The 19,189-nt window shown below is 44.7% G+C and overlaps 1 protein-coding gene across 8 annotated transcripts in view; it reads left to right on the top strand.

The window, feature by feature from the left end:
• BTRC (beta-transducin repeat containing E3 ubiquitin protein ligase) overlaps positions 1–19,189 on the top strand; it is a 107,473-nt gene that overhangs the window by 24,800 nt on the left and 63,484 nt on the right. For 6 of the 8 annotated variants that reach the window (XM_042862906.1, XM_042862907.1, XM_042862908.1 and 3 more), the window contains one exon: positions 1,955–2,062. The exons of the other annotated variants lie outside the window; for them this stretch is intronic. In XM_042862906.1, coding sequence (XP_042718840.1) covers positions 1,955–2,062 — 108 coding nt within the window. The remainder of the gene's footprint in view (positions 1–1,954; positions 2,063–19,189) is intronic. 8 annotated transcript variants of the gene reach the window in all.

Below are 19,189 nucleotides of genomic sequence, written 5' to 3'. Positions count from 1 at the left end.
TTGCTGTGCTTCGCTCACTACAAATATTTAAAGGAAGCTCCTTCATTCGGCCAACCTACTTCAGTGACAGTCAGCTCTTCTTCGTCATGTGGCAAGATGTTGAGTGAGCACAGGGAATGGGGCAGCCTGGGAGGAGGGAGTAAGTGGTTGGGGTGAAATACTGATAAACCTTTATGCACAAACCGAACGAAACCCCGGATTTATTCTTATCTTTTGAATCCTGTGATGCGTAATGGTAAATAAAAGATGCTCACCTACTGAATTTGCTTTGCATCATCAGGGATACCGTGTTGTAGTTGATCCCTTTTTGTTGCCACGATGTTTTTGGAGAGCACTGATGACCGATGTAAATACATGAAGAAATTGGTGAAAAGTGTAAATGTCTGCTTCATTTCATCTATTCATTCAATTTCAAAACTGATCATCGCAACAGCTGTAATATCAGGAGTGATGCACATTGCATTGCACAGAGAAAATTGCTGGCCTTTGGAAGGTTTTGTATGTGGGAGTGCATGTTTTCTGGGAGGCTGGGATGGCAGAGAAGGAGCATGGCTTGGGTGCTTGCTACAATACTGTCTGCTTTTTGTCTTCAGGGAGGGCATTATCTTGTGAGGTGAAATGCCATAAAGCACTCAAGTTCTTGAGTTTCAGTATCTTTGTGAAGAAGTTTTAAAAAAGAAAATGAGATGGAGAATTTATTTTAAGGTCCCATAAACTTGTAGAAAGCATGTTTGTATAGGTTGTGCTCCCCAGTGGTCTTTCAATACTATTTCTGGAGCAGCAGCATAAATTGCAATAAAGTGCACTGAAGAATGTGGTGATAGGGTTAATTTCTCTGTGGCTGTCTGCACAGTGCCAAATTCTGTATGTTGGTGATCACTGTTCTGCTCGATCCAAGGTGGGTTGCACTGCTCCTACATAGTAAACTAGTGCAAGCTTTTCTAGACCTCTTCAGAGCAAGAAATGGTTGCTCAAAAGGCAGCTGTCATTTCATACCCATTCCAGCTGCCCTTCCCACTCAGATTTCCTCCCCTCCCCCTTAAAAAAAAAAAAAAAAAAGGGCAGGAGGGTTGCAAAAAAGAAGGGTGCAAGGGTCTGAAACGTCCAGCATCTAATCTGTCACATCCTATAGATTTCATAGCTAGCTGCCCATTTAAAATAGACTTGCTTTTTTTTTTTTTCCTTCCTTAAGTGTAATTAGACAAATGCAGCAATGCTTGTGGCATCCAAAACTGTGTGGCTGGTAAAGGCGTTAGCTATCATAATGTGTCCTGAAATTTAATAGCAGTGATTTTAAATGAACAAGCAGTTGCCTGTATTTTGGTGAGTGCTGGCTTTAACTATACAAAATGGCTAGCATTTTCCCTGACTGGCTGCTTTGGCTCCTTTTTTTTGTATTTGTGCTTTGACAAACAGAGCCTCTTTGTGGTAATAGCAGTATTTTATTTAATGACTAACGAGGCAAGCAGAAACGTGGAACTCTTATACAGTATCACCAAGTTCCTGTTCACCTTGGCTTGCAGGTTCCTCCTTCTAAACCCAAACATATGAATCCTTTCTTTCCCTGCCAGCATTTCATTTAAAATTGTTGATTCCTTTTCGGCATCCCTTGTGTTTTGTTGTGCCTGGAATGTGGCTGTGCTGTGGATGGGGAAGAGGTCTGATTAATTGGAAAGGAACTTTTTATTAGCAGAAAAGCTCTCGTGTTAGCGTTAGAGAAATGATCAAAAATTACTTTCCTGGTCCATAGTACTTTTTTTTTTCTTGCTATTCTGCCACTGTAAAGCTTCTCTGAAGGAAGTCTCATCAGCAGTTTGTGTTCTCTTAAAGGTGTCTCAGTCTTTAAGGCTCGTTTCAGTTGTGTTGATGCCGTTTGGCTACGCCTTGAAAGTTCCTGTAATCTGTGCCATCCTGTCTCATACGGTCCCATCTCATAGTTGTCCTTTCTCTGCAGTGCTCTATGCCCAGATCTCTGTGGCTGGGCTGCTCCAGCCTGGCGGACAGCATGCCCTCGCTGCGATGCCTGTATAACCCAGGGACTGGCGCACTCCCAGCTTTCCAGGTACTTTCCGTCTCTCCGCTCTTCTTTCCTCTCCACCCATGTCTGTGTGCATCTGCTTCTTTTCTTTGTTTGCTTTACTTCCATTTGCTCTGCTTCATGCCGTATGCCTTTCCTGTGCCATTCAGAACTCCTCCAGTATTTAAACCCATCTTGTGTAGATGCAGGGTGGCTCAGTACTGGGGCATTTCCATCGCTTCGGTTTAACCTGATTATTTTGCCTGAATTGGCTCGGTACCATCAGCATTTCCATCAGCTTTTAGTTGTGTCCAAAATATACCACTCAATTCTGTTTTGCAAACGGTATCCATTGTACAGTCTCCGATCCTAGAATCGAATCACCGAGGTTGGAAAAGGCCCCCAGGATTGTTAAGTCCAACAGTGATTTCCTTCATGTCTAAATTTTCCGTGTGCCATTTGGAGGACTGAGGGGGGTGGGTTCATTGCCACGCTGCTGGCTGATGCCTGCCTTTGCTTACTTCACGTTTGGTAGAGGTAGTGCGGATGCTTTGACTTTAGAAAATTACTGTACAAGTAAGTTGTCAGTCAGATGGCAGATCAAGGTGCCTGGTTTTCTTTGGCTTCTGAGTTAGTGAGGTTCAAGCTTTTCTCTGTCATAAGACAGCTTTCTGTGGAACAGAATTTGTTCAGGTGTTTTAGATGGCCAGTGAAGCTTATGGAATTCAGCCACTCTCCTGTGGGGAGAGAGTGAGGCAGCTGCTAGGCTGGTGGCTAGAAACCTAACCAGAGCTCTCAGGATCATTGTAAGCGTTTAATGATGGCATGTGGGTATAAACCGGGGAGGAGCCGGGCTGGGCTGCAGAGATGTTCTGTCTGTGTTGTATATTCTGTCTGAGATGGTTCTTTGTGAACTGCAGTGAGTGAGGGACTAGAGAAGTAATTTTGCAGAACGTGCTCATGGTAGCGTAAAGGTTTGTTTCAACGCTTATGCTGCAGGATTTGTTGTCCTAACCAGTGGCAGAGAGTTTTATTCACCAGCATCTTGCAATACCAGACAACGAGCAGACCAGAATCTTTCTGAAAACTTCAGAATCGTCTTGATGGATGTTTATCTGCCTCTAAAGGATTGCATGCAGAGATTATTTCGCATTTGGCTTCCTGCTCCCAGGACTAGGAGAGTGCTGTGGAAATAATCGTCTCAGTCTCAGGGGAGGCTTAAGTGTCTTGCATCATTTTGCTGCAACTCTTTTTGCTGAGCCAGCAGCAGCACTGCTGGACTCTGGAAGGTGTCCTGCCAGCCCTCCTTTGCTGAAGCAAGCTTTTAGCAGAGCTTTCTGTGGGGGAGGGGGAAGAAGACTTTGTATTAGTCTAAGAGGACTCTGGAGACGACAGGCAGAATTTAGAATCCTACTTCTAATCCTGATTTGCATAATTTGACTAAATCGGATGGGCCTCATTTTTGGGCTATCTGCTGCTGTATAAATCTCTGATCTCTTTAAGCTCAGGTTTCAGAGAACCTTAGCAGTATATTGAAAACAATCTATAAACTCAGATTGTGACTTTCTTTCTACTTGAATTACTTTTGATTACTCACAATAAGCATATATTCAAAAGGGAAAGGGAAGCTCAAGATGTTACTGACGGATATGAACAGTAACTTTTCTGCTCATACAGCACGTTCTTGGTATTTGGGATCAGATGAGCCAGCAGCTGAACCGTGCACCATGTAGTGCCTTCTTGGAAGTGCAGGAGGGCTCTTGGCATTCACATTCCTGCCGATTTGGTGAGACATTTCCATGGATATTTAGTGACTATGGGAATTGGGGAGGCCTGCCCGACTTGCTGTCAGAAGAGGTACACTGGTCGTCTTTGTAGCACTCTGACTAAACGTTGAGGAACTCATTTAGTGCCACTTGAGAAACTAAATGCCAGCAACAGCTTCTGCAGCAATGAGTCACCCGTTCTTCAGCCCGTTTTTCCATGGGCTTTGATTCCCATTAACTTGCATGGTCTGAGGAGAGCTCCCCAGTGGGAGGATTGGCTTCAGCATTTCCAAGTGTGGTGGTCTACATGGGAGTGGTTGGAAGGCTGCTTGAAACTGCGAGGTTGGAATATCTCATCATTTCTTCATGTCTGTTTTAGTATTGAATCTGCAGGAAAGCATTGAAGGCTTTTCTTGTAGCCCAGCAATTTTTCTCGTATTATTTTATTTTTTCCCTAGCAAGCTCGTAGTAACTGGAGAAGCATATCAATGTTCTTTGCTTGTGGCAAAAGAGAAGGTGCCATCTGGAAGGCCACTTAGTCACTGCTGAATTTGTCTGGTTATTTACATGCTTACCTTCAGATGCTCAGACAGCAATGTGGAAACAGGCTCTTTTTGAATAGCTCAGTTGAAGCCCTGCTGACTCCTCATGGGAAACATTGGCAGATAGTCGATCTAGAGATGATTCTGTTAATACATCAGATAACTTCATTTTTCTTCTTTGTGTGTTTTTATTATTGGAGACACTTGTGTGAAAACAGGATCTTCTGGTTGCTCAGCTCTGTTTGTCAACCGTCTCGCAGTGGGAAAGGTTTTAAGGCTAAATCCAGCAATGAGGGACTAAGGAGCTAGAAACAGTTTTTGTTTTTTTAACATCTTTTATCTCGAAAGGCTTTGCAACTGATAGTCTAACTGAATTTCATAGAGATCATGGTGAAAGGAGGCAGCAGATTGGAACATGAACTCCTAAAGGCTGTTTTAGAAAAGGGCCAGACATTTCATTTTCAGTGTTGTGGGCGCCAAATTTTACTGCAGAGCAACTGAAAACTAGGTTGCAAGTAGATTCCTCTAATACAAATAAACTTGTGTAGAATGTATTTTCTCCTAGAAATTCATGTTTTTGAAGTTTCCAGATGTGCCAACTGGTACTGGTTTTCATGACAGTTTTATTTGGAGGTGATTACTTTCCCTTTTTGCAATAGTTGCCATGCATGCTCACAGGGCTCAGTTTATGTTGCCTGTAATAGTCGCAGTTCTTTGAAAATTCTGATTTATAATTACATCCATCAGCTACGCCAAGAGAGTGACTGCATTAAGCCTTCCAGGTTTGCAGAAGATCATAATATCTCTTTGAGTTTATTTCTGTAGGCTGTTGTATGGATGAAGACACTTAAGGAGCAATTTTAAATTCTTGTCAAAGGTTATGCATTGGGGTAATCACAGGAAAGAGTCTCTTTCTTACTTCTTACCCAACTGACACCCCTTACAAATATTGGTTCCAGTGTAGATGGTAAACTTTATGGGACAAGAGTAATGTGTTACTGAATTGATCACAAATAACTGCACCCAGCTTGGTTTTGCAGAAGTGAAGCGTCCTCCTTGTTGGCTCTGTCCTGGTTGAGGAAGGAAGGCATGGGCACCCCATGCTGGTCACATTAATGTAAGCAGGAACACACCTGAGGTTCTGCAGTACCAGCGTGATTTTACCGTAAGAGTTGATGTCTTGTTGCTGAGAATCATGGAGTCCATCATTAAGGCTGAAAAAGGCCAGTAAGATCATCCAGTCCAGCCATCTACCCACCCCACCATGCCAACCAAACCACGTCCCTCAGAGGTTCTCTGACACCTCCTGGGATGGAGGCTTCCTTGGCAGCCCGTTCCAGAGCCTGACCACTCGTTCTGGGAAGGTTTTTTACCTAATATCCAACCTGAAATACGCAGTAAGTGTGAAGAGCAGTACATTATTTATGGTTTTCCTGGGTATTTAAGGCAAGGTCTTGAGGTGGGCAAGCTGTGTATAGGTGGAAATGTGTTCACGTGAAATGCATTTGAAGGAAGTGGTTTGGCTTTGGAGAAGACTTCTGTTGGTAGGTGTAGGTGGGGAGGGAGACAGCTGTCCAGCCTGCAGCCCCCAGCGCAGAGAAGCAAGGTCCCTTGGCCCAGCCTGCGTCCAGCTCCCCCACAGGCTGCGTGGAACGTGCCTGGGGGCTGTTTGCAGGGAGCCCTTACAACTGACTCCTAATTCTGGTGGCTGATAGCTGGAGCAGCTGGCTGTGGAACCCCCGGCTGGTGGCAGCTCGCCCCTGTTTATGGACGTAGTTAGGTGGCCCCCAACTGTTTACAAGACAGCAGAGGTGAGGCCTTTGATTGACAAGTCAGAAATGCATTAGATCATTCCCTCTGCCAGTCTCTGGTTCATGCTGTTAAAAATGTCAGCCTCTCCAAGTTTGAATGGCAGCCCGAGGGCCTCCGAAGCTTTTTGTTTTCTGAGATGGAAACACAAATTGGATGTGTGCCTGAGCGCTTCATCCTGGGCTGTAATTTCATCTTTTAGCTAAGAACCACAAGGTACATGAGCAAAGCACCCTGTAAACAATAACACCGGGGAAAAAAATAAACAAGGTCGTGTTTCTGGTACGTTGATCCACCGGTGTCCTGACCTCTATCACGTTGAACATCTCCACTCTGATTGCTGTTCCCTTTGGCATTACAATGAGAGGAGAGAGACTGACACAGAGGCAGAGATTTAAAGTTGCAGTGTTGTTGCACATTCCTCGTATTGGCTATGAAATATTGAACTGCCACAATGTGACACCTGGGTTTTTAAGCAAAGTTTCTCGTTGCGGGGCATCGGTTTCTCGTGTTTTTCCTCATCGCCTGGCAGGAGCAATTATAAAGGCATGAGAGCGGGGAAGGGAAGGAGCAGAAGTGTAGCCAAACGAATACATTGATTTGTATTGATTGATTGATTGATTACACTGGACTCCATCCTGTGCTGAGCAGGGGGATGAGCTCAGGGCATGCTGTGGCCGAGCAGCCCCGCTCTGTGTCCTGCAGCGAGGGTCTCATTGAATGCAGTGCAGCAGGATCCCTCGCTCACTGTGTTCGTTAGGCTCATCGCTTTGAAAAATGGACCCAAACTGCTGCCCGGCCCCACCTTTACCTCCTCCCTCGTTGGAAGCAGGGTGCCGAGAGCTGCTTTGACAAACAGCATATGCAGCACCGCGTTGAAGGCATACAGGTATTTTTAAAGCGAGCTCCAGCTCCTAAGGATTGCGAACATCTGCTTGGAGGTATTGTAGAGCTGCACAATGCACTAATTGAATTACTCTTTTCTGGAGTTGCAGACTGCACTAATTGAATTAGAACCAGCCTGTGTGTGTGTGCGTGCGAGCAAACGCGTATCACCGCGCATGCGTGTGAGGCCGGGCCGGGAGCCGCGGGGCGGCGATGGTGCGGGCTGTGCTGCCCCCTGCTGGCCAGGCCCGGCGCTGCGCCGCGCGGCACGGGGGCTCGGCGTCTCCTTGTTACTTCATGCTTTTTTCTCTTTATTGTCACTTTTCCTCTTCTTCCCTTCCCTTCATACAATTTCAACCAGAGTATTTATTTGTCCATAAAATTTAATCCATTTCCATGCAGCTTTTTGTCTCCTTGGTACATCCTTCTCACAAACTATATGAGAGATAAGCTGATATTTATTTTGCTCTAACAGTTGCTCCCTAGATTTTGTTACTTTTCAGAGAGACAAAAATAATTTACTAGAATGCTGTGCAAACTGGGTAGAGCTTAAATCGTGCTTGTCAAAATGCTTAAACAACACTGTGTGATGTGCATGGTTCTTTTTACATCTGTATGCTTGTCCTGTGTCTGGAGATATGAAACAAGGCTTCTCATTACTGCTGAGAACCAGCAAAGTGCTGCCATGCACAGAACTTGGGCATTTCCAGTTGCACCAAAATTTAGCTAACTCCCTTTAAGGGGGATAACAGATAACTATTTTACACATTTTAAAAAATGTGTGTTGCTTCTGGAGAATTCCCAACCAATTTTGTTTGGTTTTGATTTGTTTAGGTTTGTAGTTGACTTTCTTTAGCGTTCATTTGTGTGTTCATATACGCTTATATCTATATATACGTATGTAAGTATGTGTGTGTACATATGTAAGTGAAATAGTCGGGTCATCAGCCTGCTTGGATCCCTTCCCAAATGGTCATACTGCTTCTCGTAGACGTTGCCCCTGAAATACCTGAGTAACTCATTGGTCATTCCCAAATACTTGGGGTTCACGTTTTGCTCTCAAATGTAATTTGGCACCACTGTAGGACTTCCTAAAATGCATCTGCATAGGGAATGATCAACCTTCAGTCTTTTCTGTGCCATCTACAAAAAAGAAAAAAGCTTGTGATTTATTCCCTCTCAAAATATAACCTTATATCCAGCAAACAAAGGAAGCAACTCTTCATTCAGCCAATAAAGCTGCATACATTTTTTGTCTTTCAGCAATATGCTTTGTGCTTCTATGGCGTCTTCAGAGTAATAAACTGTGCAGCAACCTTTTGATGTAGGTAATAACATTTGACCTTGCAACAGAGTACATTTCCTTGTTGAAATGAGGACAAGTAACACCTTGATGCTTGGGGTTGTTCTTCATTTAAGAAAGAAATGGGTAGCATAGGACACCTCCTGCGGTGCCTTTTTTGGCACACTCAGCAGTGGAGCTGTGGTGTTGGGGGGGTTGGAGTTGTCACCTTTAAAATAAGATGGGGGTGAGATTAGTGCTGCCTTAAGAAGCTGTAAGTGGGAAGGAACCCATTCCTTCCAGTGTGTAAAGTGCTTTTAAAAACAATCTATTTCTAGAACTGAAATTGTCCTGGGACCAGCTTTTGATATAAAAATTCATAGAAACCTGTTTTTCTGAGTGTGGTAACTTTGTGCCATAGTGCTGTAGTGTTAGAATTCACATTGGCCAGGTTGTTCTGTAAATTAAACAGTGACAGCTTCCCTCGGGGGAACAGCCAATGTATTTATGATGATGTGCTGATTACACAAAATACACTGCAAGCAGAAAACAGCTGCAGAGAACAAACCTCTTAAAAGAATACAATTACAAATAGCACCCTCAGTATTTCTAGTGGAGAGAGTAAAATACAGCATGCTAATGCAGGCTTCCCGTTTGCTTCCAAAGACGAAAAGAGGCTGAAGAATGGTTGGATGCACACGCAGTGCAGAGAGGTTTGTGAGCCCCTCTGAAGGTGAAGGGCAGGAGCGCACTTGAGGCCTGCTTTTAGCTCTCCTTTCCTAACGTTTCTACGACTGCAGCCCCACCGCACTGGGAGCAGCTCATCGCTGCCTCTGGCCTGTTGTGCTGTGAGCCAGGCGCGCCTGTGCTTCTGCCTCCGTCCTGGTTTAAAGCGGAGACATGATTAGGTTAATAACAAGGAGTTGGCGGTACCGGGCTGATGGGATGAAGCAGGTTGTAGGGATGTTATGGTGGGAAAAAAAGTCTCTGGTTTAAGGCTGATCTCTTTTCTACTGCTAATTGTCTGCTTTGAGGAACTCCTAGAAATAAATTTCAGTTGTTTCTTTCCTAGATTGCAGTGTTACATCTTTAAAAGCTCTGACAGCTTGTATGTGTAAGGCAGGGCCCTGTGCCCCAGCTTTAGGAGCTGGTTTAGGATGCAAGGGAGTAATATCATCAGATTGGTATGAGGAACAATTTCTTCTCGGAAAGAGTGGTGATGCAGTGCGCGGCTGCCCAGGAGGCGGTGGGCTCACTGTCCTGGGGCTGTTTGAGAGCCACGGAGATGTGGCACTGAGGGACGTGGTCAGCGGGGATGAGGCAGCAGTTGGACTCGATGATCTTAGTGATCTTTTCCAACCTGAATGGGTCTATGATTCTAAAAAACTTGAGGCAAAGTATTACTGGGAGAGTAGTGAGAATGGGACTGTGCCCACAAACACAGGGTGTGAGCAGGTCTTGGAGACTGGTCCTTTGTCAGCCTCTCTTCGTCTGCAAACACCAAGAAAGCAGTAACTGGAGTTGCTTTGTGTCCTGTGGCTGAATGCAGGAGAAGAGCAGTGGGACTGCTGTATGGCGGTGGTGTTTGTGAAGCCTTGTGAAAATGTACAAAATTGCTCATATTTTGCAATCCTCTGAAGCAAGGCAGAAAAATCCCCCAAACCCCAGAGCGCAGGTTTTAGTTCTGAGCTGTCACACTTTGATCATTAAAATACAGCACGTTACTTACGGCTGTGTTGTGGTAGAATTCAAGTCCTGAGAACGGCCTTTCCATCTGCTTTTTGAGCTCATTGATGGACAAGCATAATGCCCTTCAGAGTCCGTAATTTCTTGTGTTTGGTGTCTTTGTTATGTTCCGAGGCCAGTATCAATAAAACGCGTTTCACATGCGGGCAAAGAACTTGTCCATTTAAAATGAAGAGATGTTGCCCTTTCAACGTATAGATCTGATTTGAAAGCAGATGAAGTAACAACATTGGCAGTCTAATTTGGAAGGACTTGCTTAAAAGGAAGGATCAGGTTTTCCGTCTATGGATTGCTGGCATCTACTAATAGCCGGTTATTCATCTGTCTGCATTTCCTTCAAATGGTTTTTGAGCCTCCCTGTGTTGTCCTGCTTTGCTGACATGTATCCCATGTGGCAAGAAGGAGTTTTGTATAATCACCCTGCTTTAATCAATAGAATAATTGATAAACCAGATAAGATTTAAACTGATTACCTCCCCGAGTAGAACTCCCCGAGGGCCTTGGACTCTCTTAATTTTGACATGTATGTTGTGTACCCCGTGGATGAAGTGCAGTTTGAATTATCTGTTTTTATTTGCTTAATGACGGGGAGGGTGTTAAAGTCAAATGTTTAATTAACCCAGCAATGGGCTGCGCTGTCACTTACACACACATCCAGCTGATTGAGATATCTCACCGAGAATACTGAATAGGAATGATAATGTGGCACTGAGACGGAAGATTGCTTTTTCAATCCATTTGCTGGGTCACTGCTTTGAATGTCTTATTGGATGAAAGGCATTCAGCCTGGAAAAAAAAATCAGCATTTAAGTACATTTTGTTTTCCTGGCCCCTCTCCACCAAGAAGTTAACTAAAGCGATATGTTGTAGGTTTAATAAGCCATTCATGTCGTAGCAAAAAGCTGCACATAGTGGATCTCAGTAGCTGGTGATCTAGAGCTGTGTAATTTCCTGTAGGAACAAAATGTTTGCTAGCCCCAAGGTATCCAAAGGCGCACTGTATATACACCTTTATCTTTCATTCTTTGATTGCTTGGCTACCTGCTTGATTTGATGGTCTCCATAGCAGGTCCAGCTCTTCATCCTTACCCAGGGCAGTGAGATTTGCTATGACATTTTGCACCTCCTTGCAAGAAAATGGTGTTTCGGTGTTGGAATTATTTTGTAATAACAGAAGCAAGTTGTGAGCTTTTAAATTGGAATGTTACAGGAGAAACTGTTGTGTTACCACACTTAAATTCCGTATAGACAAACTGGGAGCACCCAGGTTTCTTTTCTTGGGTGCTAGTTATCATAAGGCCATATTACAGGCTAGCAAAACCTTAAGACGTGAAGTGCTGATCTGTCGTTTCCCTTTGTGTATTTTTCTATTAAAAAAAAAAAAACTTGATGAGATGGAAGGGCACATTTAGACTCGCACCATTGTATATAATGAGCGCTGACTTCTTTCAGCCTCGTTCTGTAGCAGTGGATGTGCTGTGTGTTGGAAGTTAACCGGCTTTACCCAATGGTGGCTGGTATCTCTTGGGGTGAGCGTGACTTTGGAAGCTGGACCGCACAGCCAGACCTGCCTGGGCAGGGTCTCACGGGCTGTGACAAAGGCCAGGGAGCTGGGGCTGTGTCACCTGAATGGTGCTTGAAACCTCTGCCAGATGGAATGCCAAGTGGCTTTGGCTGCAGGATCACCTGGCTCTCATTGTTCATGACATAAAGCCCTCCCTTTAAACGAGTGTGCTGCTTGCAGTTAGTGTTTTAGGAGGAATTGTGATTGAAAAATCTGCTTAGGATGCAGGATTTGGGGGTTCTTTGCTGATGGTGCCATTTTGACTTTGGGCAGACATCTGCCCAAGGATGGACTTTTTTTTTTTAAAATATCTTTTCCTCCTTGCCCCCAATGAAAAAATGGGAAAAATAAGAGAAAGCTGACCAGGAGAAGCATGAAGCAGTGCAGCAAGGTGAGGGTAGGGGGTCTGGATTAGATGTGTAGGAGTGAGCCATGGGTTCTAAGGAAGGGGCGCAAGGAGTCTTGGATGAGCTTTGGTCTGATGGGAGAGCTTGAATGAGAGACTCTGGGGGGAGGGGGAAGATGGAGAGAGATGAAAATAATGAAGGTGGGAGATGACCAGAGATGAGAGTGGGGGGCTCTGTAGTGAGAGTGATGAAACAGCAGTGGTCCTCTAAAAAGTCACAAAATCCTGCTTCAAGGCATGAAAGCTGCAGCAAGAGTAGCCTGTATTACTGCCCATTTCTCAGAGCTCTTGCTGTACCTGTGCAGATGAATCTGCAATGAATATTGTAGGAAGAAAGTTAATCTCTATCTAGAGAACTTTAATAAGTAAAAAGTTTTAAAAGATTCTCCCATGATCTGCTGGCTCATCCTGATTCTTGTTAGTACCAGAAATATGTTTTTGACACCTTTTTTGGATGTTGGCTCATGTCCACAGCCTGTGAAATCAGGCTTTGTGCTTCCTTCTCCTTACGCACAGGAGAAAATGAGCAAAGCATCTTACTCAAAGATGGAAGAAAGAAACGCGCTGATAAAAACTGTGGTTCGTAGGAGGGGAGGGAAGAATCCTGCAAACTCAGGAGTGTGTGTAGCTTCATCATTCAGTGCTTCAGCACCCCCAGATGAGTGTAGAAAATGAATTTTTGTGAAAGGAATGTAGCGAAATGACAGCAACAAAGAAACGAGAGCCAAGCTGTGATTGATTCTGTTCCTCTTTAAGAAGCTTCTGTTGCATGTAAAATCCGTCTTCCTGAAGTATGCGTGGCACAACTCTGCAGCCCTGCAGACAAATCAGCCTCGTCAGAAACCACTTAAAGAATTTGAGCCAGGGTTTAAAAGATTGGAGAAATCATTAGGGTTGTTCTAAAGAACAGCAATGGGAGAGGGCTGCTTTGTGCAGCGTGGGAGCAGGTACGCAGGGTGACTTGCTGCTAAGAGGCGACCGAAAGCATCTCGATACCAAGGTTCAGAGCGGGTCTGAGACCGCTCTTACGTAAGCGGCCTGATGGCGTATGCAAAGCATACTCATGTTCTGTGTATCATAAGGTTAATTGGGTGTTTTCACCCAGGCTTTTTGGGAATATGTGCGCTCTGTTCCTTAAAAAGATGTAGATGGCTTTGAACTACTATAAAATCCTGAGTACAAGATGTACGCTATAAAATCATGCATGGAAAGTGCTAGCTATAAAAGCATGCATACCTGCGAAGGTGCTGATCGATCTGCGCTACTGAGGAAAGGAAATTCTGAAACAGAGCTGGCTGTGGAAAAATGCAAATAATAACGTTTAGCCAGAGGTCCTTAAGGCTTCTTAAGCTCTAACCTTGTTATGAGGAATGGCGAAGTCGAACTGCCTAATGCAGATGTCTGAGTTACGAAAATAACCAGATGTCCTGATTAGCAGAAGCAAATGTTCTTCCCTTAATCCACGTGAAATTATATTCAAAGGCTCTCCGGATGTAATGCTTGTGTAAATAAGGCACCAACAAACACTGGAATAGAAAGGGCCATTGGCCAACTAGCTCGCAAAGCTTGAAAGCTTGAATATTAAAAACAAATTTACCACTGCTGACTCTCTTAAATTCACAGAGCAGAAATGTTAAGCAGGGCTGCTTCCCGGGAAACAGGGAAGGCTGTTCTCATTAGCCATATTTTCTCTCTCTCTCCCATTCTTGTTTGAGAAATGTCTACGAAGTAAAGCTGGCTTTTCAGAATTTCCCTAAATGCCTTCTTCCCCACACCTGGATTTCTTTGGTGTTTTTTTAGCTGCAACTCAGATTCGTGCTTTTTGGTACATTTCTTTATCAGATCTCGGATACTTATACCGGCTTCTGATATTTTAACATGAAGCTGAATTTGCTGTACTTGTAATGCTGAGACTCCCCCCTTCTTTAGGCCACCATTTCTAATGAACCAATGATTAGTGAGTTAAATCAACTTGATAAGAAAGCCTTCTTTATGCCATGGATTTCCAGTATCAAGTTGCGTTGCTTTGAAAATATGTATCTTCCTCTAATCTAAAATTATGGATGTGAATGAAAAATAAGGGAAAAACAGGTAGGAGCTGGGAGCCAGCTGTGCTCAACTCCTTTCCTTTTCGGCTCTCAGTTGCTCCAAGGCTGCAGCAGGTCTGCTCTCTTGCCATTATTCTATGCTGAGGCATAAACCCCGTGCAGAAGTGCCTTTTAACTTGAAACTTGCAAGGGCTGGGAAACTTGTCTGTGCTCCATTTCGGGCTGAAGTCACCCCCTCGTGCCTACATACTGCAATTTATGGCTTTCTCTGAAAGGATCTAATCTCAGTGCATGTTCAGAGCAGCAAGTGCCAGAGAGGAATGGGGTCTAATACTTATCTCTGCGTTTTCATTGCCATGGATCTCCCTGTGTTGTTACAGCTGTCATTTTTGTTTTATATACCAAACAGGCAGAGAATTGCCTTAAAACTTGATTTTTTTTTACACTTGGTGTTTTTCTTTTTCCTCTCAAAGAATATTACCAGTGTTAAAGATTGCTTTTATCTAGCAAGGTGACTAGCCAAATAAGCATGAATTTGAATGCTCTAGGCCTTGTGATAGGAGAAAAAGGAGAAGCTGTTGTTAAATGCTTTTAGTGGGTGCTAGACCCATAATTTTTTTAACGGTAATACTGCTTTCAGGCTGACATTGGCTATGCCAGGATTCATCCAAGCACTGTTTGAAATGGCTGAGATATTTATAAACTGACAGACAGCATTTATAAAATCAGGATGCTGACAGTCCCTTAACGATAACAATGGGCTTGGACTCATCTATCACTTACAAAGGTTATTGGAAAGGGAACGTAAGGCTTATATGGGCCTGTAGTCTTAGCCTGGCACTTATTTCCACACATCTCTCTCTCTTTTCTCTCCTCCCTCCCTCTCCCCTTTCAGTGCACTCTGGCTGACACAGGCATCAGACAATTGCAGCTCATTTCCCCGTACCTTTACCCAGTGATGCCTTGTTCTGTCTCCTGCAATCAATGATGCAAATGAGGAGACAACTTCCTAACATCTTAGGGCAACAACCCCTCCACCCCCTCCCCAGACTAAACGAGATGCATCTGGGCTGCTGGCTGGCTTGAACTGGGGAAGAGCAGCATGCAGTGAGTGACAGCCTTAACCTGGGGCTGGGTGGGGTGAAGCAGCCCTTCTGCTTCGTTTTCCTTCCATCCAGTGCTGCTCTGCAGGCATGGTGCTGGTGTTCTTGCTTTCAGCCAGGAAGGAGCTGCGGAACGCAGCAGCCCTTTGCCCTCGGTGAGGAGGAGCAAGTGCATGGCAGGGACCCTTCAAGAGGCAAGAAAGGGGATGCCAGTTATTTTTGAGCTCTGCTAAAATGCTTGAATCCTCTTAGGAGATTGGGGGTCAAGTGCCATCAACAGTTTGCACGTGGTAATTTTGCCCACGTGTACTAAAGCATCTATTTTAATGTGGCAGCAACCACCGCGATGGCTGCATCTGGCATCCAGTTTGCCCTTGAAACGTTTGCTCTACTCTAACCGTTTGGACACAGTGTTCCCTCTGCATTATTTGCTTAGGGACCTGAAATACCCAAGTAGATTTCCTCCATGTGGTTGGATCTGCTGATGCCACTAAAAGCATGCCCTGCCCTGGCTCCTGTTGGAGCCGATGCATTCACAGGCTGTGGCTGGAGAGAAGCTCGACTGGCTGGAGGGGGGTCTATTTATCAGGGAACTCGATTAAAATACAGACTTCGCATGACATCAGATTTGTAATCATTTTTTCCACAGCAAGCAAGCATTTTCTGTATTGGATGCAGGTGTTTAAAGCAATAGTGTGTTTTAAGGGCCAGTGCAGCACAAATTCTGGCCTTTGGGATAATGACAAGTGTTTTGCCTGCATAAACAATATATTTTTTTCCCCCTGAGGTCTGCACACACCTAGTTTCCCTCAAGCTCATCATCTCTGTCAGGTTAATCAATAGGCACCGTATGGCAGAGGGTCAGTAATCAGTGTCATCGTGCCTTTAAATCGTGTTGAAAATTTGCTTAAAGCCTGGGCCAATTAACATCGAGATGATGAATGGATGGGTAGATGGGAAGAGCCTGGTGCTTAGGGGCTTTGTGAGAAGGAGATGCTCAGCTGTTGAGCAGCAGACACCAGCGAATAAAATCAGCCATTCATGTGAGCTCAGTCCACCCACTCTTAATGATAATGTCAATCTAGCAAAATATATACACATTGGAGTTGTCACGAGTTCATAAATCAAAGGAGTTTGTCAAAGGCATTCAGATTAACGAGGCAGCAGCAATAACAAGTCAAATTTGCATAGAGAATTGCCCGAATCTCAGTAAATTATGATCCTGTTTTTCATTTGATTATTTGCTAATGTCTCAAGAGGGAGAATGATTATATTAGCATGCAAAATCTACTCCAGAAGTAGAAATCCGAGGTATAGCAGACCAGCACACGATGACAATTAATCAGTTTCTGCATACTAGCGTAAACGCGCAAGGCCCAGAAATGAACTCCTTTTTTTATTATTATTTCTCCTTGCTACTGATCCAAATGGTTCAGCTTGACAGAGACTTTATATTGCTTTAACAGTGTTCTGAATTGTGCCTGCAGGCAAGACATAGTTATGCAGCTATAACCAACCTATCCATCTGCCAACCAGATTGGAATTCTCCTATCCAAGGCTTCCATTAACCCCCACTGACAGCTCCAAACAGGATTAAGAATTTGAAAGCATAAAAAATAGTTGTGCTCTTCGCATAGATGCACGCTTCTCCCCCCACCCCACCTCCCCACGCTCGGAAAAAGGCTGCATCTGTACCGCTTTATAATTAGTGCTGGGCAGCACGGCACCGAAGAAAGCCTCCCCCAGTTGGCAGGGCTCTGATTTCCACCGCGACGAGCGAGGCGGTACTAAAGGTAGCTCTGCCCAATTGGTAGTCCCTGGGAGTGCATTTATCCATGTATTATATCTCGTTCCCAGCAGTGTTTTGCTGGGCTGTGTACACAAAATACTGCGTGTCATCTCCCATCAAACGCCTCAGCCTGGGGATTTCGTACGCATCGTAGCATGGTGTGTTTAGTGGTGGGGGAGGCGTCATGGGGAGAGTTAAATAGTAATAATTTCGTAGTGGTCTTTAAGACAACCTGCCACGGAATTCTATTCTGTTAATTACAGGCTGAAGTTTTAAATGCAAATCGGATTTAAAAGGCTCTCATTCCAGGCAGTAGTGGCCATTTTAGGAAAAACGAGCTACGGAGGGCAAAGCCTCTTGTTGTAAGAGCCTCCTGTTAGAGGCAGATTTTGAAGGTTACGTAAACGTCAGCTTGGGTTTGCTGCCTTCTCGTCCTGGCACTTCCGCCGTCATTGTGTGACCTTGGGAAATTATTTTGCCTGTCTGTGGCAACCCTGTGTGTTTATCTCACCAGGGCTGATCGGTCTGGGGTTTGGAGACTTTGGTGTTTCTTGTTGTACCTCGCTTGTCCTTGTGTGAAAGGAGAGACCCTTGCACGTGGGTTCTGCAGCTGTAACCAACCTGGTTTTGGCCAGGCTGGCTCCAGCCTGGGAAGGAAGGCTTGCCTTTGGGATTTTATCCCTTTCCCCTGCATTGGCTTTTTCAGCTTCTGTGTGCACTGCTTTTCTTTGCTTCTTTCACCCTAATAAATTTCATCGCTCGTCCCCTCTGTATCGAGCACAATCGCCGCACTTTAATATTCCCAGTGAGTACAACCCAAGGTACCGTCTGGATACCAAATGCTCCTTTCCAGCTCTGTGCTGGGATGTGCGTTTCAGCAGCCACGAGAGGGTGCTCGGAGCAGTCCTCCCTTTGTTCCTCTCCTGTGGCCGGGAGCATCGCTGAAGTCCTGCCGAGGCAAACCTTGTTGTGACCTCGCGTGTGTTTATCCCTCCTCCCACCTTGTTCAGCAAGGAGAAATATATAGAGGTGCCGTTTCAGTCAATTACGTTATGCTCTTCCCATGGCCAGGGCTGAGCGTCGCCCTATCAAGTGCGAATCACGTCCGCGCAGCCACAGTTAGTCCTGAAATATGCAGGATCCTGTACCTGCACCTGGATCGATGGGTTTCCTATTCCTGAGAAATGAGCGGGAGTTCCAAACATCTGTGCTGTTCCTTAAGTGTAATGCTTTCCAGTCATTCTGTCTTCACCAAGCGGAACTTACTTGCCGACAAAAGTGCATGAGCAGCTCTCCTCTTTAATAGGCTGCGATTGGAGCTGCTGTGTTGGTGCTGTAGGATGGTGAGGCGCCAAGCTGTGAACCACCATATGCACTTGGCAGTCTTTGTCTGGTCTTTGTTCAGCCAACCTCTTAGCCTTGCCACCTATAAAGATAATGAATGCAAAATGGTCCTCTGCTTGCTCTTAAAATCAGATGCTCGGCTTAAAGGAAAAGTAGATAACTTGATGCTGTGCAGGAACTAGGAATTTCCGGCATCAGCACTGATTTTTGTCCTTTTTGGTGTTTTTGGAAGGGGAATCTTGGATAGTTTGAAATGCAGAAAGGATGCAAAATTTCAGTGCCATAGAAAAGACTGGGAAAACATTTTGGCACTTGCAGTAGGGAAGGGGTCGACTGTTGAAAAACCATCCAGAAAGAGTAAGCAGTCCCCCCAGACTCCCTAACCTGGGCAACTAAATGCATTTCCAAGAAATGCACAGCACTCACCTTGCGTTCCTGTGGTTCTTGTACTTTGTCTGTTTCTCCAAAGCACAGAAATTAAAATCCTCACTTGAATTTAGCCACTTACCAGGCTGTATTTCATGAGTAGCAGAGAGCAGCTTTAATGTCTGACCTTTCTTTTTGGAGATATGTGATTCTAGCTTGTGTGTTTTTACGATCGCAGTCCTTCCTAGGCTGGATTTAATGCAATAACTGGGTCCTGGCAGAGACCTCGTATGAAAACTTTTAAAAACCGACCTCTTGCAGCGATTTATCAGGGCTGTTTAGGATTGATTTCCATTATAAAACCCTGGTTACAGCATCCCAGATGCCACGGTGCCTTGCGAGTTCTATATCTTGTTTGGAAAAACAAACAAACAAAAAACGCAAAAAAGATTTCTAGTTGGTCTGCAAGCCACATTTTGCACTGGGTCCTTCCCACCGACTGATGACATCCCAAACATTTGA

This window comes from Lagopus leucura, unplaced genomic scaffold, assembly GCF_019238085.1.
Source record: "Lagopus leucura isolate 7727_CA_CO unplaced genomic scaffold, USGS_WTPT01 Super-Scaffold_739, whole genome shotgun sequence".
Taxonomy (NCBI): Eukaryota; Metazoa; Chordata; class Aves; order Galliformes; family Phasianidae; genus Lagopus; species Lagopus leucura.
The sequence above is the reverse complement of the archived record's forward strand: the minus strand, read 5'-3'. Positions and strand labels throughout refer to the sequence as shown.